The sequence below is a fragment of the Orcinus orca genome, chromosome 12 (genome assembly GCF_937001465.1).
Source record: "Orcinus orca chromosome 12, mOrcOrc1.1, whole genome shotgun sequence".
Classification (NCBI taxonomy): domain Eukaryota; kingdom Metazoa; phylum Chordata; class Mammalia; order Artiodactyla; family Delphinidae; genus Orcinus; species Orcinus orca.
In genome coordinates this window covers 74,008,800-74,034,103 of record NC_064570.1, presented here as the reverse complement: position 1 = coordinate 74,034,103, position 25,304 = coordinate 74,008,800, and the positions used below count along the sequence as shown (strand labels likewise).

The 25,304-nt window shown below is 38.4% G+C and overlaps 1 protein-coding gene across 7 annotated transcripts in view; it reads left to right on the top strand.

Annotated features, from left to right (window-relative positions):
* The window catches only part of BCKDHB (branched chain keto acid dehydrogenase E1 subunit beta), a 287,874-nt gene that overhangs the window by 120,708 nt on the left and 141,862 nt on the right, over window positions 1-25,304 (top strand). Inside the window, exon 9 of one of the 7 annotated variants that reach the window (XM_033428575.2) lies at window positions 10,766-10,810. The exons of the other annotated variants lie outside the window; for them this stretch is intronic. Within the exon in view, the coding sequence (XP_033284466.1) occupies window positions 10,766-10,795 (30 nt within the window). The 3' untranslated portion in view covers window positions 10,796-10,810. Of the gene's footprint in view, window positions 1-10,765; window positions 10,811-25,304 lie in introns of those variants that run through there. 7 annotated transcript variants of the gene reach the window in all.

Sequence of the window (25,304 nt, the reverse complement as noted above, 5' to 3'; positions counted from 1 at the left end):
TTCTTTTCTTTTTTTTTTTTTTTGCTACCGTGAAGTATCCCATCTTGGTTTCTGTAGGTCCCCCAAGCTGTAAGGCCGGCTGCACTGTCTGGGTAGTTCACAGAGCTTTGGGCTCTTCTCATGGAAGAAGGAACTCAGGCCCTAGTTGCTGATGACCTTGGGCAAGTGAGTCAACCTCCGCTCTATTTCCTCTCCTAACTTATAAAATTAAGACTTTCTTTTTCTCCTACTCTTAAAAAACTGTTTACAATAACTAAATAAAAGATAAGTTTCTTGAGTGAGTTAACATCGATCTGGATACTTTAGCTATATATAGATAGGGTGACTTTTCAGATTACTAGAATAAATTAAACAGAATGCCCCAAATGGGTTCAATATGTATTCCAGATTGTCTATGTTAAATAAAAAGTGTGAGTCTGGTCTAATTTGTAGAAACCATTTCAGTCTCTTTCGAGAAAAAGCAATGTAGTTATTTATGTTGTCCATGTAAATTATATTAGAACATTGAAGAACTTCAGGGGACACTGAAGAATTGTTTAGTCACTTAAAGCCTTAAAGTCCCGGGCTTCCCTGGTGGCACAGTGGTTGAGGTCCGCCTGCCGATGCAGGGGACACGGGTTCGTGCCCCGGTCCGGGAAGATCCCACATGCCGCGGAGCGGCTGTGCCCGTGAGCCGTGGCCGCTGAGCCTGCGCGTCCAGAGCCTGTTGCTCCACAATGGGAGAGGCCACAACAGTGAGAGGCCCGCGTACCGCCAAAAAAAAAGCCTTAAAGTCCCTTCAGGGAGTCTAGTTGATTCATGTGGGCCCTCCAAAATCATCTAGTTAACCAAATTTTAAAATTGCATCAGGATTATTGTATCTCTTTAGGGCTCTCACTTTTTAATTTAATTTTCATCTGTTTAAAAAAAAGTGACTTCTGCTTAGCCTGGAAAAGGATAAACTTAATTCCAGTTTTTGTATCCCAGAAGTCTTATTTTGCCTTTATGGTCCTATTAGCTCATTAACACTCCATTTCTTATAATTGGGTGCCCTGTGGACCTATAGACTTCAGTAACCTAAGCTGCAGTCTGCAGTTTAACAATGCAGTCTGCTCTGAGGTTTTGATCATAAAGCTCCTTAATGAGACTCCTCTGTTTGTGGATCTAAAACTGTCGTACTTGAGGTAACAGTGAGGCTAAAGTCTGATGTGAGAAGGTTTTGAAAGTTATAAAGCACTCTACAAACGGTAGAACTGTCAACTAATGAGAGTCAGTCTGTGACTCACTGTAGTTCCCTGGCTTTTTCTTTTCCGTGAACCATAGAAAGAACCCACTGTAGGGGATTGGAAATATTCCTTCTTAGGGTTGTGGCATGATAGAGTGGTTGCTTTTTCCAACCACCATATGTGGTGATTAGGCTGTTCGGAATGACATTGGGGTACTCTCTGAACAAACAGCAAAAGCCTTCCAAATAACTTATAATAAAGGAAGTATGTAAGACGTTTTCCCCAGCCAGATGTAATCTTCAATAGGAGAGGAATAAATTTAAAGTGACCTTCTACAGGAAAATTTGGGATAAATAGCTAGAAACAGAAAAATGGCCAAAAGACCCTATTCATAACAAAAACAAACTGTAGTGCAAATACGTTTTACAAAAGAGCTGGTGAATGTATGTAGAAAATAATAAAATCTTAGGAAAGGTCTTAAAACAAGACTTGAACATACTGTGTTCTTGGATGGCAAATTAATAAACACCATTTAATACAACCCCAATTCCAATCCTAATGGAATTTTTTAGTTTTTTTAAAAAACTGCCTAAAATTATATGAAGCTTTATATAGAAGAATAAATGCCCCAAAATAGCTAAGAAAGAAGAGCGAAGGGGATTTTCTATTAGCTGAAATTAAAACTAACTGCAAAGCCATGTGAACAATCTATGGCTAGTAATTAACAGATAGGTCAGGGGTTAGCAAACTTTTTCTGTAAAGGACCAAATAGCAAATATTTTTAACTTTATGGGCCATGTAGTCTCTTGTCTAACTCAACTCTGCCTTTATAGCATGAAAGCAGTTATATGGGTGTGACTGGATTTAGTTTTCAAACTGCGGTTTGCCAATTCGTGATATAGATCTTACAAACAAAATAGTGCTCACAAGCAGATAGCAAAATATGTGACAAAGGTGATATTTACAAGTCATTTGGAAAAGAGAGTTTGTTTAGTAAGTGGTGCTGACAAAGTTTATATTAATCTGAAAAAACTAAAATTCCTAAAATGTAAAAATAAATTCTTGGTATATAAAGGTTTAAATATAAAAACTAAACAATAAAAGAATATAAGAAAATATAAGAGAATATTGTATAATCTGGGACTGGAGGTTGTATTTTTAAACAAGTCAGCAAATAGAGAAGCTGTAAAGAAAGAAACATTTGACTACGTATAAATGAAATTTTGTTTGTGGCAAAGTTACAAAATTTGATGACTTATAAACAAAATATGATAACATATAATCTATAAACAAAGAAATAAAATGGCAGCCTATGAAAAATATTTGTAACATATGTGAAGAAAAGGGCTAATGTCCATAACGTGCAAAGTGCCTCTACAATTAACTCAGTAAAAAAAAAAAAAAAAAAAAAAAGTGCAAAGGGGGCAGTTCTTGAAAAGAAAACTAGTGGCCAGTGGCTACAGGAAAAGATGCTCAGCGTCACTAGAAGCTGTAAAATGGGATAATTATAGTACCTGCCTTATAGTATTGTTTGAAGGATTCAATCAAATAATACAAATAAGGTATTAAAGTGCTTGGCACATAAGATGTGCTCCACAAATGTTAGTGTGTTACCCTGTAGAAATAAAGGCACAAGTAGGCAAGGACTGCTGATAAAGGATAGTTATGCTGTTTTGTTTGTAGTTGGCAATAGCTGGAAACAAACTAATGGAAATTAACTGAAGTATAGTTAATTTACAATATTGTGTTAGCTTCAGGTGTACCGCAAAGTGATTCAGATTTCAGATGCTGTTCCATTATAGATTTTTACAATAAATTATGTATCCTTACTATGGAATTTTATGAAGTTATTTAAAATAACTATTTTAAATGATATCCATATAAGTTTAGAAAGTGTTTTATGATGTATTGTGTAGGAGAAATGCAGGTTTTAGAGAAATATAGGAAGTATGACTTCAGTTTTGTAAAATGGTAGGGCAAAAATCCTTTGACGTGTTTTTATGTGATGCTGAAACATTCTACATTTAGGAATCACTATTTTGATGCAGAATATTCTAAAAACAGACTAATACAGTACACTGCCTTCTTCCAGTACACTTTTCAATATTTGGTTTCTCATTAGACCTCCTCCTCCTTCTTGATATTCTGAATGTGCATCAGGTTTTATTCAGAGGCCTCTAAAAGAGGTTATACCTTGTATCTACTGAAATTCTAAACTCCAGTAAGTCAAGCAGAACATAAAAAGCAACAGTTGTATAGAGCACGTGGGGTCAGTCACCACCACCTTGCGCCTTTTTTAATTATTCCATGAAGAAACTAAGAAAATAGTTTTAAAAGAGCACTGTGGGGCTTCCCTGGTGGCGCAGTGGTTGAGAGTCCGCCTGCCGATGCAGGGGACACGGGTTCGTGCCCCGGCCCGGCAGGATCCCACGTGCCGCGGAGCGGCTGGGCCCGTGAGCCATGGCCGCTGAGCCTGCGCGTCTGGAGCCTGTGCTCCGCAATGGGAGAGTCCACAACAATAAGAGGCCCGCTTACCGCAAAAAAAAAAAAAAAAAAAAAAAAAAAAAAAGAGCATTGTGGCTATTTCGTTGGATATTGGTAGTTGGGAACCTAACTTTTTGTTGGCTGTGATCAGAGATGGAATCGTGTGCTTCAGCTGGAGGGGCAGGAGTTTATATGTGTACGTAAATTCAGTGCTCCGGGGAAGGTTTTGAGTAGATTAATAGCTTGATAATAAATGATATCTTAAAATTTTATTGTTCTTTAGTTTTCAGAACAGATTTTGGTAACAGCAGTAACAATAGCTAATACTTCCAGTGTTGGGCATTGGCTAAGCACATTACACTCACTCCTGTTTTAATCCTTCCAACCTTAAAGGGATAGATGCTGTTATCATTGCCTTTTTTAAAACAATGTATTTATTAATTTATTTATTGAAGTATAGTTGATTTACAATATTGTATTAGTTACAGGTGTACAGCACAGTGATTCCTTTATATATATATGTTTTATATATGTATATATATATTTTTTCCTCATTTCCTTTTTACTTTTGAGGAACAGATGCTTAGATGAGTTGAGTAACTGACCTTTGGTTAATTGTTGAAAATACAAAAGCTATTTCCTCTACCAAGTAGAAGAGATTATTTTTGAATTAGTGTCTGAGCTGAGATTTGATACCAAAGCCTGTGTATGTTGTTGATCTTCAAGGTCTATTTCTTCTCATTTGATTGCCACATTAATTCTGCCCAAAGGCCAACGGCAGTTAGTAGATTCTGTGGAAATAATTATATGGACTAAAAAAGTTGGGTCCTGTCAATTCTCCTTTTAGTTCCTTGTAGAGTAGGGGATAGGATAACTTAGGGTCACATCCTGCTTCTTGAAAAGTCTTATCATGTTACCTTTGAGCTTAATATAGCATCGGATGGCAACAGAACAACAGTCAGTCTGATTCCTCTAAGGCACAGAGAAACAGTGTTGGAAATTGATGCTTCTGTGAGCCCTGGCATTGGGAACCACTGCTTGGTCATGCCATGTTGATGGGAATGACTGTTTAGCTATGGAACCTGAGCGTCAGTGGCCAATTGCCAGTAAGATGAGGCTGCTGTTGTCAGCCAGGCATGTGGACGGGTTGGTTTTGTACCCCTTCAGGTTTAGATGTGAAATATAAAACTAATTTATTAATACTAGTTTATTCAAAATATGATTCAAAAACACTTGTTCTTCTCCAGCCATTTAGATGTTCTGTTATTTTTAAATAAAATATAAGGCCATGAATTAATTGTTGTCTCATACTTTTATTGTTGTCTTGTTGTATTCCCCCAGTACTTTATCCATACAACGAATGCGTTATCCATATTATGGTAATTTGTTTACGTGCATATTCCCAGCTTTGCCAAGGACTGTTTGAAAAAGGGCTGTCTTATACAGTTTTGTGCCCTAACAGGTGACAGACTTTTAGGTGATGAGTTAGCGTTGAACTGATTTGAATGGTAAAGTCAATGTCAGTGTTTTGTCTTTGTTGTTCAGAATGTACATACGCATTTGCTTAAATTTAACCCAAACTACAGGTGTCAGTTTAGCTGGAAAAATGAAAATTTTATCTATGAATATAAATGTAATTTTAGGTCTTATGGTCATATATTTCCATATATCGCCCCAGGCTCTCTATTATTTATATGGAAAAAAGGTTAAAGCCATCACTCTATGGCTGTTTCAAGCGTTTTACATATAGTAACTGATTTATTTCTTACCACCTCAGCATGAGGTAGCTGCAGTGAAAATACTGAGGTTTGGAGAAGTCAAATGACTTACCCCAAGCCACATACCAACAAAGCTTGAGCTAGGATTTGAAACTGGGCAGTACAGCTCCAGAGTCTGTGCTCTTAACCAATGCTCTATGCTGCCTCATTGATTTGTATATGGTGCATGTGTGTATGTGAGTCTATATCCAGAAAGAGAAAGAGATTGAAAGAGATGTTCTTTGATATTTTGTAATGGACTGCATTATCACTTTTTGGAAAATATATAATATTTTGCAGAAAAAACTCTGTTTTCCTATGGTCAACTTTTAACAGGAAGTAAAATAATTGTTTTTCATATAGATTTTCTTTAAGAGGAATTTAGATGACTTGGAATGAGTTTGGAAGGGAACCAACAGAAGAGTAAGGAAATTCAAGTCACGTTATCATAGGAAACGTTGTCGAGATTTCATTTTAAGACTGTTTTATAAAGGAATTGAAAGTGTCTTTCAAATATGTAAGGGTAGCAGTTGGTGGAGAGTTTAGCTCAGTTCTTTGTAGTTTGGGCAGAGAAATTTAGGACCACTTGGTAGATGCTTTAGAGAAACAGCTTTTTGCTCAGTGTAAGGTGGAACCTTCTGCATGGATGGGCTGACTTAGAAAATAATGAGCTTTGTCTTACCAGAATGATCAAAAAATAGGATGGAAACAGGGACTCCACTGAGAATAATTCTCCACTGAGAATAATCAAGCATTTGGCTGATTGAATAATTGAACTTGGTGACCAGATATGAAGTTCCTTCTAAACCTGAAATTCAGTGATTCTAACAACCTAGACAGAAGGGATTCTGCTTTATTACTTTACTCTTATTACACACCTCACCAACCTAGAAAAGTTCTATGTAAGTGATTGCTAGTGGAACTCATGCTCATTCAATCCAATTTTTTTTGTGAACTGTTAGGGAAAAAAATCTAACTGCTGTGTGTTTAAGAGAAATAAAAGGAGAGGAATAGAAAACTGCTAATGCAGAAAATTGTCAAGGAGTTTTTTGGCAGAAGGGGAAGCAAAGGAGGATGGTATAGGATGATGGAAGTAGGCTCAAGAGAATGTTGTTATTTTCTTTATTTTAAAGAGGTGGGATAAATAAGAACGTGATGGGAATGATCCAGTAAGAGCACAATTTTGAGTTATTTGCTTATATATATGCCTACATTTTTTCTAATTTATTCTGCTAGTGTTCTATTGTATGAATATCTTAACATTGATTTATCTGTTCTCTCCTTAATGGAGATTTAAGTTGTTTTCTGGTTTTCTCTATTGTATATAATGCTTTAGGGAATATTTTTATGTTTTCTTGTGTGTGTATGCAATATTTCTCTCTTGTAAATACCTGAAAATGAAACTTCTAGGTCTTACTTTATCTGTATTTTCAACTTTAGTAGATGTTGTCAAAGTGTTCTACAGTGTGGTTGTACCATTTACATGCTCACCAGCGATATATGAGATGTTTTGTTGTGATAAATCCAGTTGTGTGAAAATGGTAACCTGCTGGGCTCAGTTCTGCATTTCTGTAACTACTGTGAGGTTGAATGTCTTTTTTTAAGTGTATTGGGCATTCTGGTTCCTCAATATAAATTCTGTCCTATTTTTCTACTGGGAAAAATTTTTCTTAATGATTTGTGGAGTTCTTTATATTTTCTACATGTGATGATATATATCTGTATCTGTATCCATATCTCTATCTATGTATCTATCTATCTACCTATCTATCTATCCCTATGTATTTTTTTTCAGTCTGTGGCTTGCATTTTTACTCTTTTAATGGTATCTTTTGATGTACAGAAGTTTTATGTTTTGTTGTCACATTTATTATCTTTCCATTTATAGTTTGAGCTTCTTCTGTCTCCCTTGAATCCTTCCTCATCCCAAGATTATAAAAATATTCTTTTATATTTCTTTGAATAGTTGTAAAGTTTTACCTTTCCAACTTAGGTCTTCGATCACTTTTAATCACACTTGATGTTTTTAGTGTGGTTTAAGGTAGGAATCCTGTTTTGTTTTGGACTCCCCCTATTTATTGACTAGTCTGTCCTTTTCCATGATATGTGATGCATCTTCTGCCGGTAACTAATTGTCATGTATGCATGGGTTTGCTTGTGGGATCTCTGGTGTGTTTCTTTGCTTCTTTTTAGAGCCTTCCACCAACACGTCACTGTCTTAATAATGTAGCTTTGTAATAAATCTAGGTATCTGGTAGAGCAAGTTTCTCCGACCTGCTCTTCCTACTTTTTCTTGGCTAGTTTTGGTCCTTGTGGTTTTTATAGAAATTTGGAGATTAATTTGTCAAGCTCCCCCCCACCCCCCACACACAACCTGTTGGAATTTTGATGGGAATTGCATTTAATTTATAGATTATTTGGGGAATATGACATTTTGATAAAATTGATTCTTCCTTTCTATGAATATGTTTTATTTCTCCATTCATTCAAGCCTTTTAATCTTTTCTATATTTCCCCACACACTTCTTGCTCATGTTTGGTTAGATTTATTTCTGGATACCTCAGAGATTTAATTGTTGTGATGAATATGATCTATTTTTCCTATTACATTCTCTTTTCCTACTACTGGTCCAGAGGAACATTATTTATCATTGAATCCTGAGTTATATGGGACTTGAGTGGATTAGTTATGGAAAGGGCGATTTGGAGGAGGCAGTGGCTCCTAGAATGGAGAGACCATACTGAGGTATGAACCACGTAGCATCAGTGAGAATGGAGAAGAGGGTTCCATAGCTGTCTGAGGCAGGCAAGCTGGGTGACTGGGGAGAGCGAAGGAATAGAGACTGGGGGACGTGATAATAAGCGAATGCTGAATGAGATTGGGTGCATAAGAGGAAGTGTTGAAGAGGGATAGTTGAAAGTTCATTTGAGGACTGCATTTCAGTCAAGCCCCTTTGATTGTAAAAACTAGAATTCACGAGTGTTAGTTTAGGAACAGTATGGACAGCACTGTGTGGATCAAAGGGGTGCCTGGGATGAGTCCTGCTGCAGGAACTGGCAATCCATCTGGATCTTAGGTCTCTTTGTCAGGTGGGTTTTGATTCTTACTGATGTTCATTTGATTCTCCACTTTCCATGTACCAGCTTCTTCATCATCCTGGCTTCTTCAGCTCTGATTCAACCTTTCAATGCCAGCACCCACTACCAACTGGCAATTTTCCTACACATCTTATTTTAAATTGCAAACTGTGATGTTGGCCCAATCATCTTTGTAACCAGCCTCCCAGGTTGCTGGCTAGCCCACAGATTGGCTGTTTTTCCTTCTGTTTGTTTGTTTGTTTTTGGTCTGGTGCTCACCATTGGTTTAGTCCTTTGTAGGATGACTGCACATCCCAGTTTGCCCAGCATAATTATTGTTCCAGAGCAATTATTATTTTTTTCTCAGTGTTTTAAAATTGAAGTATAGTTGATTTACAGTGTTGTGTTAGCTTCTGTGATTCAGTTCTACGTACGTATATAACTATTTTTTTCAGATACTTTTCCCTTATAGGTTATTACGAAATATAGAGTATAGTTCCTTGTGCTGTAGAGTAGGTCCTTGTTAGTTATCTATTTTATATACAGAACAGTTATTCATAATACCTTCAAAGCTGTCTTGGTTTGGACAGTACATTATTTGGTTATACTACTCATTAGTCTCTGGAGCTGTACAACATGACTACTTATTCCGAAAGCAGGAATTGTGGGACAAGAGTGTGGTGCTGATTGGTAACTAGGCTGGGGAGGGTGGTACTGAGTAACATCTCTGCTCCGTGTAGGGTATAGTAATGGTAGCCTTGAAGAATCTGTGAGGTGTCCAGAGATACTCCACTGGGGATAGGGTCTCATGCTAATGGAAGGGAGCAGATAGAGTATGGCATGTAGGGCTTCCCTGGTGGCGCAGGGGTTGGGAGTCCGCCTGCCGATGCAGGGGACACGGGTTCGTGCCTCGTTCCGGGAGGATCCCACATGTCGCGAAGCGGCTGGGCCCGTGAGCCATGGCCGCTGAGCCTGCGCGTCCGGAGCCTGTTGCTCCGCAACGGGAGAGGCCACAACAGTGAGAGGCCCGCGTACCGCAAAAAAAAACACACACACACACAAAACGAGAAATGCCTTTGTTTCGAGGGAAAAATGGGTAACAGGTGTTTTGTTTGTGAGGTTTGTACTTTTGTATGTGTGCGTCTACCGTAGAGTAGCAGATAATGTCTTTTTACAACTCATGGGAAGACTTACTTTCTTCTCTACCAAAACGCTAGCCTTGTGGAAGCTGACAAAAGTCATTATTATGATTTTTGACTCAAGAAAATAATGATAACTTGGAAAAAGTGAAGGAGTGTGGCAATGAAAGAAAGACATCTGTAATGCAACAGACAAATTATTGAAACAAAAGATACAGTGTTTCTTTAATTGGATTCTCATGGCTTATTGGTTTAAAATATGCTGACCAAAGGCACTATCTGGAAGAAAGGACCTTTGGATTTCTAAATCAGTTTTTCCAGTTTGGGTTTAATAGAACTCAACAAACTTTTATTGAGCCTCCACTCCGGAGCCAGACAGCCTGAGTTTGATTCTCGACTTTATTATTCTACCTCTCTGTGCAGCCATTTCCTCATCTGTAAAATCGAGAGGATAACAGTAGTACTTACCCTCTATAATTACTTTGACGAGGAACTGAATTTTGATTATGTATAAAGTATTCAGACCTGTGCTTGCCGCTTTGACACACAAAGTCAACTGAATTAGAGACTGGGAATTTAAAGATACTCGCACTGTCTTTGTGAGAGAGACAGGTAAGCCAGATAAGCGACCCCACAATTTCAGTGTTTTCTGCTGGAGACAAGAAAACATTAGTCAAAAGATGCTGTGGGCCCTGAGGTGGAACAAACAGCAGGCTTAGGGGAATAGTTTTCTGGAGTAAAACTCAAGACAGATTTTCTGTAGGAAAGGAAAAAAAAAAATTCCTCCGAAAAGTCCCAGAAACAAAAAGTAGACGAAGCCGTAGGCTGGGAATCATTCATTTGCAGCTTTTTGAACTTCCTTCCTTGCTGGGCCCATTGCTGCCTCTGGCCACTGTGTAGACACTTGGTAAAACCATGACGGAGACGGTTTTAAGTTCTAAGTTCATTTGCGCTCTTAGAGTCTCGAGTGTAATGGCACTGTGATAACTGGAATAACAAATAACCATCCTCAGCCTGGTTCTCTGGACTGCTGGGTGATTACTGACTTCTGGGTTGGGTTAGAATAACGCCATGAAGAATGACCAGCATTTTTATGTCATAGATCTTCTCCTCTACTCTCTGCCAGCTCTAATGAATGAAGAAGAAGAGAGGTGAGTATTGTTAAAAAGAAAAGAGAGAGGAAGACGTTTTTAAGACCAGTGTGTGGGAGTGATGCTTTAGGATAATCTGGGTGTTGTAATAATTTGTGATTCTCTAACCTGTGAAAACTGTAAACTGTTCAGCAATATAAAGTTTTTATACATTTGTGGATGTGCAGAAATGGGACTTTATTTCTTGTAACTTTATTTCTTTGTAACCCAATTTAGTTCTGGAAACTTTTTTTCTGCCATTAGTGGGAAAACATGTAATATTGCTGCTTCAAGTTGGTATCTCTTTATAATGCCCTTGGGGGTAACTATTCAGTCAAATTTAAGATGTGATGCAGTCTGCAAAATTCTCAGTCATTCTTAGGGCTGCTGTTCCCATTCTGTAGTTCTTCTCCCACCCCCGCCTTCACCCCAACTGCAGCAAACTCCGGATGGAGTCTCAGTGGCAGGGAAGCACTGGGGGGAGGAAGGTGTCCATCCAATCCATGGTCCCATGGCCTTTGTTGTGTGTCTCATCCTGCTTGGCCTTTGGCCTTTGTCTTCATGTTATTCCCTGTTGCTATGTCAGAAGCTGGGGCATCTTCCGGTTGATTTTTAGGTTGAGATAAAACCATGATGACTGCTTGCTGATTCATTGGCCGACTCCATGGTTCTCCATGCTCAGAATCCTCACTCCCTACCCCGAGTGCTGCAGCAAAAGCTCTGCCAGGCCTCCCTTGAAGGGGCCTTGGGAATGATTCTGGATCTCTGACAGTCCACTGCAGCCAGGAAGACAGGGAAACTTAGAGCTCTCAATCCCATCCTGCCCTGCCACACTTCGCCACCATTGCTGCTGTGACGTATCTACCAACACTGAGTGGGAGGATGCATCAAAATTGTTCCCCCAGGGCTCCCCTGGTGGCGCAGTGGTTGAGAGTCCACCTGCTGATGCAGGGGACACGGATTCGTGCCCTGGTCCGGGAAGATCCCACATGCCGCGGAGCGGCTGGGCCTGTGAGCCATGGCCGCTGAGCCTGCGCGTCCGGAGCCTGTGCTCCACAACGGGAGAGGCCACAGCAGTGAGAGGCCCACGTACCGCGAAAAAAAAAAATTGTTCCCCCAAAGGGATTCAGATAGGAAGCTGGGCAAAGCCTCTGATGTTTGTGGATACCCTCAGTCAATCTGAATTTCTTTTACCATCTTACCGCCCCATCTCCTGTTCAGCCCCCTGCAAGACACACACTTGCATACACACACCTTTGAGGACCTTGATGGTGTTTAAACTTCAGTTATAGACTTTGGTCCTTACCTCTTTCTGCCAGCCCATCAAACTTTTGTCCCTTTTCGTAGAGCCAGGAAAACTGCTCTAATACTGTGTTGTGCTATTGCCATGCTCTTTCGGTATCTTTCATATGAACTCTAAATTCTGCATGTTCCAAGCCAAATGCTTTTGGAACATCAAACATACCACTTTTCTTTCAAGCTCTCACAGTAGAAAGTGTGGGTTCAAGACAGTTGCTTTTGCTGATCTCATTTAAATAATTCTATCTTGAAAGTTAGAATTGAACAACTATGTCTTTGTTTTTGGCTGTATGTGCCTGTCCCTCTAAGCTGAAGCTGTCTCAGCTTTACTGGGTAGAACAACAAAATCAGTAAGAATGAAAAACAAATCAGATGATATTAAAAGAAACCCAAAAAACCAAACCCACCTCACCTGTTAAATCTTATTGCTTCCATCTGAATTGTTATCCCACGCGAGGGGAGTACTCAATCATTTATAGCCCTAACTTTGTGATGGTGAGTCAGGCTGCAATGCATGCATATTTATAAACCCAAGTGTTAGTTTGTCATGATGTATTACAGATGAGCTAATGTTAGATGCAGAGGGGAAACTGTTGGTCAAAGTTTAAATTCTCCTCTCTGATTCACTTGGATGTCTTTACAATTTATTGAAACCGTCTGGAATCTTATCTCTAAAAGAGACATAATGACTCACTTATGATGATAAAGCATACTGTTGGTGCTTCTGGAGATGATGGAAGGGTGTCACCAGCCAACCAAATTCTATTATCAGAGACGTAAAATGAATAGAAATGGTTCTTGAAATGACCCCTGTGTAGTTCCTGAAATAGCAGCTCCTTGGATAATCACCATTGTGAATTGCTGCTGATGGCTTTTACCGGAAGAGTCTGGGGTGATAAGAACCACTTGAACACTGACTGTGTCAGGGTGGTTTGATGCTTTGTGCTACTTAACATTCAGAATGATCCATGGTTCTTTCTAAATTGCTATTCAAAACCTCAGGGTCTTAAGTATCATTGCCCAGTAATTATAAGACCTGCTTGCCTCACAGTTTTTCAAAGAATAACGTAATATATGTGAACATTGCAAACTTCAACTTTGTGCAAGTGTTAGGTGATTGTTATTATTTTTACGAACTCTACTACTGTATTCTTTTTTCCCTTCATCTATTCCTCTTTCTTTTCAATGCTTTGGGATACTCATGCCTATTAATCTTGAATTTTAAAGAAAGTTGCCTTCTTTCAGAGTTAGCACCCTAGCTGGTCAGTGTCATCTGTATCTTTTCCACCTTTTGAGCCATGCCCTGGGACTTCTTTGGTTCTTTTCGGGTCTGTGATGCTGTTTTTTTTGAGCATGGGATACATTTCCAAATGTGCTGCTTTTTTATGCTGAACTCCATTCTCTGCTGCCTGGTTTTGTTTTATTTATTTTTTCTCCAGTCTTCTTTGGGCTTATCACTTACCAACTGGTCTGAAAGATTAATTCGTATTCAACATGTGGGTCAAATGCCAAGTATGTGCAAAGTGTTGTGATTATTCTGGGGAGGGGGGTGAGCCTGGGGGCCCAGGCTTTCCCCTCGGCCAGGGGTGGTGCTGCTTGCTAAGCCTGGGAATACAGAGGTGAAACAGAGAAGGAGGGGAGGCTTGGGGCACAGGCGGGGTGTGTGGGGGGGTGGGAGTAGAGAGACAGCGCTGTTAACTTTGGATATGGGGGAAGCTGGAGGTGTCCAGTGTGTGAAACGTGGGAAAGGCTTTGACTCCAAGTGGCAGAGCTGGGAGTTATTAGCATCCAGACTGTGATTGAAGCCAAGGGAATGAATGAAAGAAAAGGAAGATGAATTCCCTGTTGAATAACTACCAGACTTGCCATGGTTATTCTTCCGTAAGCAGATATCCTGGTAGGGGAGAACCCCTCAAAATAGCTAGAGCCATGTTGAGGTATTTATGTGCTGAGTGTCATTGACAAGGTTTCTGGAAACTACAGTTTTGAAAATCCATGACAACCTTAGGACAGAGCTTCTCAGCCTTGGCACCGTTTGCGTGGTGTTTCAGATAATTCCTTGCTGTGCGGGGCTGTGGTGTACACTGTAGGGTGTTAGCAGCATCCCTGGTCTCGACCCCCTGGGTGGTGGCGGCATTCCATTTCCTGCCCCTCCCACCCCCAGCTGCGACAACCAGAACTGTCTGCAGACATTGCTAACCGTCCCATGGGCTAGATGATGCCACCTAAGCAGGTTCTTCTCTGAGTTTACGTCAAGAATTTTGGGAGAAGCTCCATTAGCTCTTCTGTTCCAAAAAAGCTGAAAAATGAGTTCACTTCTGCAATTATTCTGACCCCATTAGGAAACAGCTTACTCATCCTGGAGGATCAATTAAGTCATTTTATAGGGTTTTTTTTGTTTTTGTTTTTAAATCATCTACTGCACAGAAAAGCACTGATAGTGTTAGTTTCAAATCAAATCCTGTTTTTCTGTATGTGTGTATCAATATAGAAATGAAGGAGATGCTGTATTCTAAACAGTGAAATAGCTTGTGATGACGCAACCATTTCACAGGACTTGCTGTCAGTTTCTTATTATCAAACATTTTAAGGCAGACCGTCTAAAAGGGTTACCTGAGAGTTCTCTTGGGGATGGAGGTAAGAGGGTTTGGGGTTCAAGTGAAGCAAACCTTGTTCTAATAATTTGAATGTAAAAAAATTTAAACACAAGGACTAGAACTTAATCTTTTAAAACTTACATTCTTTTGTAGTTCATCAAGAAAAAGAATATAAGAAAGTCACTTAGTAAATTACCTGTCTTGGTAGCTGAATTAACTTATAGCTTGAAACCCTCCTCTTAAAGTTACTCAAGTTTACAGAAACATTGATAGGGTACATTGATTGCAAGCACGTGCCTGTGTATGTGTTGCTCGGAAATGGTACTGCTTGGCAGCCTCTGAGAACGGTTAGCATCATGTTTGGCTCTGTTTCTTCCCTGCCCCCTGCCTCACAGCCTGGTGTTCCTGACACTCCGTTTGGGGAAGGAGCTGAGGGAAGGGGTTTAGATCATGGTACATCACCTCTTCTCACAGATCTTCCAGCATTTCTTCCTAGGTTCACATAAAATGGTAGCTGCTGAGCATCTTATATGCCTCATAGGATTGTGGCTATAGACTTCTAGCTCCCATCTTAATCTTCTTCTACCAAATAGAGGAAGAAAGAAAAAAATGGATTCTAGCCTTTGCAACATGTACTGAGCCCGCACTCAGAGACCCATACCTACCCTCTCAACATTTGATCACATCCCTTGATTGGTAGAAGTAGGAGGGAAGGGGGCAAAGGGAGGGAATACCAGAATCTGGAGGTCTTTCTACTGCTTTTCATCTTAAAGATGGGAAGAGTAGGACAGCTGGGGAAGGTGAGGGCCTTTTCTCTGTGCTACTTCTGCTGTCATTTGATTGGAGTGACTAAGGCCACTTTGGAACCAGCAGCTGTATTTTATTGTTTAAGGTGGAATTGGATTTGGGCTCATCCAGTCTTATACAGTACAAGGAAGATGGAGTGAAGATAGTATGGTAACCAAGAGTCTTATCGCAGGAGAGGCTACATGGTGCAGTGGAGAGAGCATGCTTATCCTAGCTCCCTGTGTGTACTTGGCCAAGTTACTTAATGTCTCTGGTCCTGACTCCTGATCTGTAAAGCCCACTCAGGGTTGTAAGGATTTAATGTAGTCATTGTGTAAAGCACTTAGTAGTTGTAGCAGCAGTTTTTATAGTTTAAATGGTGAATATTTAGTTTATTTGCTCAGGAATTATGTGATAACTGTTTAAGAATTGTTCTCTGATTGTTCAAGATTCGGATTCCTATTTTGGCTTCACCACTAACTAGGTAGTATCCTTGGCTAAATCATTTAATTTTGTGGACCCTGCATTTCTTGTAGTATTCAAAACTGTTAAAATTGATGACCTTTCCAGTCCAGTGGTTAGGACTCGGTGCTCTCACTGCGGGAGGGGACCTGGGATCCATCCACCTTCGGGGGGGAACTAAGATCCCGCAATCTGTGCGGCAAGGCCAAAAAAAATAAATAAAATAAATAAATTGATGACCTTTCATTTTCTAAGCTCTGAAATTTTATTTTGTTTTGCTATTTAAAAACCTAGACCTCTTTTTGTTAAAAAATACATCTATTAACTAATTGGAGTTTGACTCACCTGCTAGGTTAAGTAGCCATGGCAATTGTTAAGCCTTTTACAAATAAACTTATCATTTTTCTAGATAAGTAGGCACAAACAGAACAAATTGCTTAACTGGTATTTTACCACTTAATTATGTATTAAAGGATCCTTTTTAAGGTTAGAGGATGATATAAACTTATTTAAAATGTCTCCAGAACACTCAGCCTATCACAGGAATATGTGACAAAGGCAAAATTCTATTAAGTGGTATTTGTAACCAAATGCTTTTAATTTCCAAGCAATGTGTTGCTGCAGCGGGGGTGGGGTAGGGGGTTATGTGTCCTTTTTCTGCGTTTAGATTTTTTTCTCTGTCTGACATATGTTTATTGTACAAACCAAGGAGAGTACGTATCATTAGGAGACAACAACTCTCACTCCAGGCCTCAGTTTTCAAGTATCTCTCATACTCTCTCTTCTCACGGAAAACTACTCTTAGGGTCTTAAAAACCAACTTTTTCTTTTATGTATTTCTGTTTGTTATAGTGTGTACAGCAAGCAACATCAACAGATGGTGGATTCCCTCATATATAATATTTTTAAAGATAATGATAGGGAGTTAAGTTATTCAGCCTCAAATCTAACCCACAAAAATACTTCCAGCGTTAGCTGTATGCAGATTTTTGATTGAGGTATTAGCTTATTGGACTTTGCTGCTACTAAATAAAAGTGGGGATTTTATCATGTAAGTATTGAAAACCTAACATAGACAAAGAGAATATGAATTGACACAGAACAAAAACTCAATTTTACGCCCTCATAACAGCTCACATTATAGAATGATTACTGTGGTTGCAGGCATTGCGTTAAGAGCTTTAAACATCCCGACAGTGCTTCTAGGTAGGTGTTAATATCCCAACCATTTTATAGACCAAGAAACTGAGGCTCGGGTTAAGAAACTTGCCCATGTTCACACAACTAGTGAGCGATAGGGCTGAGGGTTGATCCAAGCTGCCCAAGTCCAAAGCCCGTGATGAAGTTGTTTTTAAGATCCAATTTCCCAAATTTCCCTCATCCAACCCTGAGACTTATTTTTGTTTATATCAAGTGAAGTGGCAAATTGAGTGATTTCTGGAGAAATTCAACTCCAAACAATGTTATTGCTGAGGTCGTCCAGATTATTTTTGTCACTAGCATTTGATAAATAAGACTGTGTCATGAACTAGACATGGTTATAGACGAATTAGGAAAGTACCTTAGTCCTCCACTCACTGGCATCTCAGTTGTAAAACCACAATTTGACAAGATTATTGGTCGCAAGTTATTTTAACAGACTTTCCAAACTTAGATTTTCTGAAGTTAATAGAAACTGAGAAACTTTTAAAATAGTTTTTTTTCTGGCCGCAATGTGCAGCTTGTGGGATCTTCATTCCCCGACCAGAGATTGAACTGGGCCCACGGTAGTGAAAGCGCCGAGCCTTAGCCACTGGACCGCCAGGGAATTTCCTAAAATTGTTTTTCAAAAGCATCAAATGAACTGAAAACAATAAAGTGATGTACTCTGGATAAAACTAGGGTGCTCTGTGGCCACCATCTTAGATGGTTACTTATCCATGAAAATATAATGTCTAATATTTAAAGCAATCCAAATCTAATTTCTTAACATTGAAATTTCTGCAAAGAATGATTATATATAAATCCAAGAGATACTAAAAGAATAACAGATACTAAAAGTAACAGATATATATTAGGCATTAAAAAAGTAATTAGACAGCTAAAGCCTATTGTCACACAATTTAAACCAAAGGCATTTAAATACACTTGTTTGTAAAGTCCCTTACGTTGTAAACTTTCTTCCTCTTCCTTCTCTTTCTCCGCCCTTTCCTCTTATCAGTATCGTGATCTTGATCATTGCCATCATCTCCATCACCATCCTCTCCATCAACTGCCTCCTAATATCTATATCAGTACTTAAATTGCAAGCAACAGAATCCCACTCAGGCTTAATTAATCAAAGGAGCAGTCTATTTGGAAGGATATCTTGTAATTTGTAGTTTGAGCACAATCTGAAGAATCAAGTCCCTTGGAGCTGTGCCAGGGCACACGGATGTGCTTGGAATGGGCTACAGGTGAGAGTAGATATTGATTCCTCAGTCTAAGGTCAGCTGGCTGGGTCCTGGGACCGTTACTTCTAGCCTGTGAGCAGTCTAGCCCTCTCACCCCAGTGTGCCATGTAGATGTTAAATTTTTACGTATGCTAAGACTTAAAAATGGCTGGAAAGTATCTCAGAACAGAACACAGAGCAGATCTAGAAATGAAGGAAGATTGCAGGAAGGTAGTGGATGGTCTTTTCAGGTTTTGACCTTTGGGGTCAATGAGATTTTGATCCTTGTGCAAACATGCTGTTTACTCATACAATCGGCTTCCAGGAAAGAACCTTACTTTGGGGCCATGTGTCCATTCCTTGGTCCAGAGAATGTTGGGTGCTTTGGTTGATAGCCCTTCCAATATGTCATCTTATGGAGGGGGATAAACTTCCAAAAGGAACGTCACCTAAAGGAGAGAGGACATGAATTGTAGTCAGAGAAAATAGTAACATGTCATGTTGTGCCATATCACTTTATCGTGCGTAAAAATAATATTTCTCTTAATATGTTAATCACAGATGATGTTTGGCCCAAAATTCATGGCGACATATATAGTGTTTTCTGAATATTATGTGGTTTTCACAGTAAATCTTGGAGAAAGAAGATTTTCAACCATAACTTGTTTTTAATTCTAAAAGAGAAGGCAGAGGTCATTTTAGCTTTTATAGATCACTAATTCCTGTCAAGGTTCTCAAATTTAATTATGATGAAAATGGAACTATGTTTTAAAAAAATCTTCAGAATTTGACTTAAATTGTCTTTAGGCAACATTTCATAAGTAATTATTTCTTTGCTGAAATGATCATGGTCATTACTTTATTATTACAAAATAACTGCCTGGGATGTTGTATCAATGATAGTATCTATGTTTGATTCAGGCTTATGCACTGTGCATGTAGGGTCAGCAGGATGGGCCATAGAACCACCTTTTCCCTTTTCATAATCAAATCTAAAAAGGCAATAATTTCTCCTCTGATTTCTTAGTATCCTAATATAGTATTAGTATTTTATGTCTGCTACTGTTTTATCCTAACTCTGTCCCCCTCTCTTTTAGTGTACCTGTTGTTTTTTCCTCACATGTCATATTTTTTTAATCGGATTCTTTTTGAGATGTGGTTTTCCTCTCCAACTTCTGCATTATGAAGTATGATTGTAAAGTAATGTTAGTGATCTTTTTAATTGTTCATAAACAAATTTTAAAGATAATTCTGAAAGAAAAGTTCCAAAATATTCTGCAAAAGCTTTATGGTTAGAATAACAGTATCTTTGGGTAAGTATTTTGAAGAACAATATTCATTGTTTGTTTAAAAATGAGTCTGATTATATTATCATTACAGGTTATATTTGCTTTTTCTATATACTTTAAAAAATGTATTCAACGAACTTCTAGATTGTCAGCTCCTTGAAGGCCAAGCCCAAGGGTTATTTGTTTTGATTTTGTACTTTATTGGTTTTTGTTGATTGCACATTGCACTCTATAAGCTGCAGTATGGAAAAGAGATAAGTGCCATGTATAATCCTTTGTGAGAATTATAACACAGTAGTTATTATAATTTTTTTCAAGTTCAATTAAAAATAGCCATCCTTCTACAGTTTTCCCAAAGTGAATCTTCCACATGAGAGTTTTCATATACCGTTCCTTTCTCTCCACTAATAGTAGCCTCTGTTTTTCTGTATTTAAAAACTGCTATGGTATTAATTTCTCAAATACTTTGATTTACAAAAAATAGAAGGATAAAAATTCAGATCACCACAGTTTATCACTAAGGAACCTGACATTACTGTATAGCATGTAGCAGGGAGAAACTAAATATGGAGAAAACAGTTTTCCATGTTATAGGATCATAAAACTAGAAGCATTTTACCACCGTCTTTCAGTGTATAGTGATGCAAGGAATGGGTTTGGCTCCATGTGATTAGAGAACGATGGAAATTTAGTTTTCCAAATCGAATTGTGTTGTGTAATTTCCATGGAATATGTTTTAGCCTCCAGAGCATAAAGGCTATGCCTCATGTACTGTGTGTGACGTTTCTTATTCTTATTAGAGAAAATGTAAAGGATATAAAAATCTTAAATATATTATCCTAGTCACTAAATTTATTTATGGGCAACTAATAAGACAATAAGCCAGATGCAGAAATTTGACTTTGGGGTTTTGGTAGCATGACTCTGCCATCAGGGAAGTGTATCTGTGCCCTGATGCTATGTGCCTTTGTTCATTTCCCCTGTATTAGAAAAGCCTCAGTCTTTCCTTCCCCTGGGTGTCTCCTTTACTTTCTCCCTACTACCACATTCACAACACTTCTGACACTTCTGGTCACTGAATGTGTGGGGTTATTTCCTGACACCAAGCAATTCCTTGACACCAGATGGGTATCCTAAAATTTAACTCAATTCTGATACTGTCTACCTGGAAATAGTGTAAGATCCCATAGATTAAGGGCCCAGTCCCACATGACTGCTTTCACCCCACTTCAGATGCCAGCTGCAAGTAGCAGGTCTCTACAGCTTTTGTCTGACTTGGCTATAAATAGGAGGTTCCCACAACCCCTTCCTTGGGTGTGATTAATTTGCTAGAGCAGCTCACAGAACTCAGAGAAACACTCACTTAGGTTTACCAGTTTATTAAAGGATGTGATGAAGGATACAGATGAACAAAGAGCCAGATGAAGACATACGTAGGGAGAGGTCTGGGGGTGTCCTGAGCTCGGGAGCCTCTGTCTCTTTGGAGTTGGAGTGTCAGCCTCCTAGTACACGGATGTGTTCTCCCACCTGGAAGCTCTCAGAACCCCATACTCTTGGGACTCTTATGGAGGCTTCACCACATTGGCATGATCGATCATTAACTCCATTTTCAGCCCTTCTCCCTTCTGAAGAGAGTGGGCAGCCGGGGTTGAAAATTCCAAGCTTCTAATCATGTCCTAGTTTTTGAGGTGACCAACCCCTATCCAGTAACTAAATAGAGGCCACCCAGAGTTGCCTCATTAGAAAAAAAGACACTCCTATCCCCCAGAAAATTACAGGGTTTCAGGAGCTCTGTGCCAGGAACTGGGGGCAGAGACCAATATATATTTTCTATTGTCTGTAGAAATGCTAAAAATTCACACCCCCAAAGGTTGGAAGTTCTATAATATGCTTGTCTTTGAATTGAGAAGCCATTCATTTCTCTTTGGGTCTCTAGGTTGGCAACAAATAATAAGTTTAAGTCAAGAAAATTCAAAGTTGGCAAAAATGGCCCATTATTTAACTTCCTCTTCCTTTAATGTCACATTTTTATGTTTTAATATAACCTATATATATGCATGTGTGTATGTATATATATACTTATATGTATGAGTGTGAGTTGTATATATGTAAAGTTGTATGATTATCTAAGGAAACTTTGATTTAAATTCACAAAGGCACCATTTTATTTAAATTATTTTTTATACAGCAGGTTCTTATTAGTTATTTTATACAAATTAGTGTATACATGTCAGTCCCAATCTCCCAGTTCATCCCCCCCATCCCCCCACTTTCCCCCCGTGGTGTCCATACGTTTGTTCTCTACATCTGTGTCTGTTTCTGCCTTGCAGACCGGTTCATCTGTACCATTTTTCTAGGTTCCATATATATGCGTTAATATACGATATTTGTTTTTCTCTTTATGACTTACTTCACTCTATATGACAGTCTCTAGGTCCATCCACATCTCTACAAATGACCCAATTTCGTTCCTTTTTATGGCTGAGTAACATTCCATTGTATATATGTGCCACATCTTCTTTATCCATTTGTCTGTCGATGGGCATTTAGGTTGCTTCCATGACCTGGCTATTGTAAATAGTGCTGCAAGGCACCAACTTTTATAAAGCTTTTTACAGTTTAGTTTTTATTTGGAAAGACAACAGTTTCATGGTAGTTCTTCCTAGGTTCAGCTGAATAGCACTTTCCTCTGTGCTGGTGAAATCAGCTAGCCCCTTATTTTAGGCTTCAGCCACACTTTATAAATTAAATACACTGTGATTGACACCTTCTGATGGCTTAGCTTTTCAGGCAAGAGATAAAATTGTTAATAATATTTAGTCATGATAAACGTAGTTTTCTCATAGTACATTTTTTGGGGACAACAATATGATTCAAAACAGAGACTTGTAATTAGACAATTATTGGGTAGGAGAGGATGTTTTCAAATTTGTGTCCTGGTGGTAGATGGTTTTACTCTAAAATCTAGTAGTTTCCTGATGTAATTTTATAGTTTCTAAAGCTGCTTACAAATGTGAATACCTACATTATTAAGGATAAATTTCATACAGAGAAAGACAAACACCATATTATCCTACTTGTATGGGAATCTAAAAAAGCCCAAACTCATGGAAAGAGAACAGACTGATGGTTGTTGCGGTGGAAGGAAGTAGGGGTTTGGGGAAATAGGTGAAGGTGGTCAAAGGGTACAAACCTCTAGTTAAAAGATGAATAAATTCTAGGGATGTAGTGTGCAGCATGGTGACTATAGTTAATAAACCATATTGTATACTTGAAAGTTGCTAAGAGAGTAGATCTTCAAGGTTCTCACCACACACACACACACACACACACACAATTGTAGCTATGTGAGGTGATGGATGTGTTAACTAAAACTAATTGCTTTGCAACATTTTGAGATATATATCTCAAATCATGATTTTGCACATCTTAAACTGTTATATATCAACTATATCTCAAGAAAGCTGGGAGAAAAATAATGTCTATCCATTAGTGTTATAGTTTCTTTTTTTTTCTTTTGTTTTAAATTGAAGAATAGTTGATTTACAATATTGTGTCAGTTTCTGGTGTATAGAATAGTGATTCAGTATTACATATATATATTTTTTCAGATTATTTTCCACTGTAGGTTATTACAAGGTACCTGTGTATACATCCTTGTTGATTATCTATTTTATGTATAGTAGTGTGTATCTGTTAATTCTAAGCTCCTAATTTATCCCTTCCTTCTCCCTTTCCACTTCGGTAACCATAAGTTCTTCTATGTCTGTGAGTCTGCTCTGTTTTGTAGTAGATTCATTTGTATTATTTTTTAGATTCCACATATAAGTGGTATATAATATTTGTCTTTGTCTGACTTACTTCACTTAGTATGGTATTCTCTAGGTCCATCCATGTTGCTGCAAATGGCAATAATTAATTAATTATTTTATGGCCGAGTAATATTCCATTACACACACACACACACACACACACACACACATGCACGCACTCACATTTCTTAAACCAATCATCTGTTGATGGACACTTGGGTTGCTTCCATATCTTGGCTATTGTACGTAGTGCTGCTGTGAACATTGGGGTACATGTGTCTTTCTGAATTAGAGTTTTCATCTTTTTCAGATATATGCCCAGGAGTGGGATTGCTGGATCATATGGTAGCTCAAACTTTAGTTCTTTAAGGAACTTCCATACTGTTTTTCATAGTTGCTGCACCAATTTACACTCCCACCAACAGTGTAAGAGTATAATTTCTTTAATATAACAGTATAATTTCTTTAATGTTATTAATGAGACAACTTTTAAAAAGGAAAATAATAATAATGTTTAGTCCTTTAACAAATGAGTTTATTGAGCAGCTACTATGTACTGAGGCATCAAGGCCTGGCAGTAAAAAAACAAAGTCCCTTCTGTCGTGGGGCTTATATACTTACATTGGGCTGGTTGACTCCTTTTGATGTAAAATCCTAGTTTCTCTTGTCTTAATGTCACACTCTCTCTGTCCACCCACACCTGCATACCCATCCCCCCCAATATATACATACATATGCATGCATTATACATATGATACTATCTATATACATATATATACTGTTACATTATATGTGACAGTATATAATGTAACAGTGTAAATATCCTGTGTGGGGCAACCCATACATATATTTTTCTGTTTTTGTGTTAAAACCTATAAATCAGGGAATTAATTATGTATAACTATAATACATACTTTAAGAATTTGAATTCTGCCTTTAAATATTCCCTGTTATGTATCCCAAATTTTCTACTTAATGTTCTGGCTCTGTAATATGTCTGTCTTCCACATGAATTTGTTTACAGACTTTGTCATTTTCCTTGTTTGACTGAAACAAAGCAAAACATAGTGATTGGTGAGGTTGTACTGTTTCTGCCTAAAAGTCCAGAATGTTCAAAGATCAGGGACAGGTTCTGTTTTCCCCAGCTTCTGGTCAGTTTTTCATAGTGTACGTGCATAAGGAGAAAAAGTCACCAAACTGAGCTAAGGATTCATGTTTTCAGGGGCTTTTGGAGCTTGAAGGGACTTTGACACTTGTTTAATCTCACTCAGAAAAATCAGGTAGAACTCTGATTATAAATAGAGGACATGGCAGTGGGTTAAGATACCCCTTTCTTTGTTTAGAAGGATACCAGAGAAAATCTTCAACAAATTTTATCTTTACTTAAAAAAATTCAACCTTGTAAACATCTTTTATCTTTTCATCACTAGCCTATAGTTCTATGGAATTCTGAAGCCACAAACAATGACTGCTGACCCTCCCTTTCCTGCCTTTTGTGCATGTTGTAACTTGTTCTACTTTGCTCTTGTGGTAGGATTGATGCATTGGGCTTAAAAAGAAGGGGCAGGCTAAGCACAGGCAGTAACCTCATTGACATCAGTCGTAGTGATGTTTTGGTGGATCTGACTCCAAAGGCAAGGGAAACAAAAGCAAAAATGAACAAATAGGACTACATCAAACTAAAAAGCTTCTGCACAATTAAGGAAACCATCATGAAAACAAAAAAGCAACCTATTAAATGGGAGAAGATATTTGCAAATGATATATCTGATAAGGGGTTAATATCCAAGATATAAAGAACTCCTACAACTCAACAACAAAAAACCAGACAACTGATTAAAAAATGGGCAGAGGA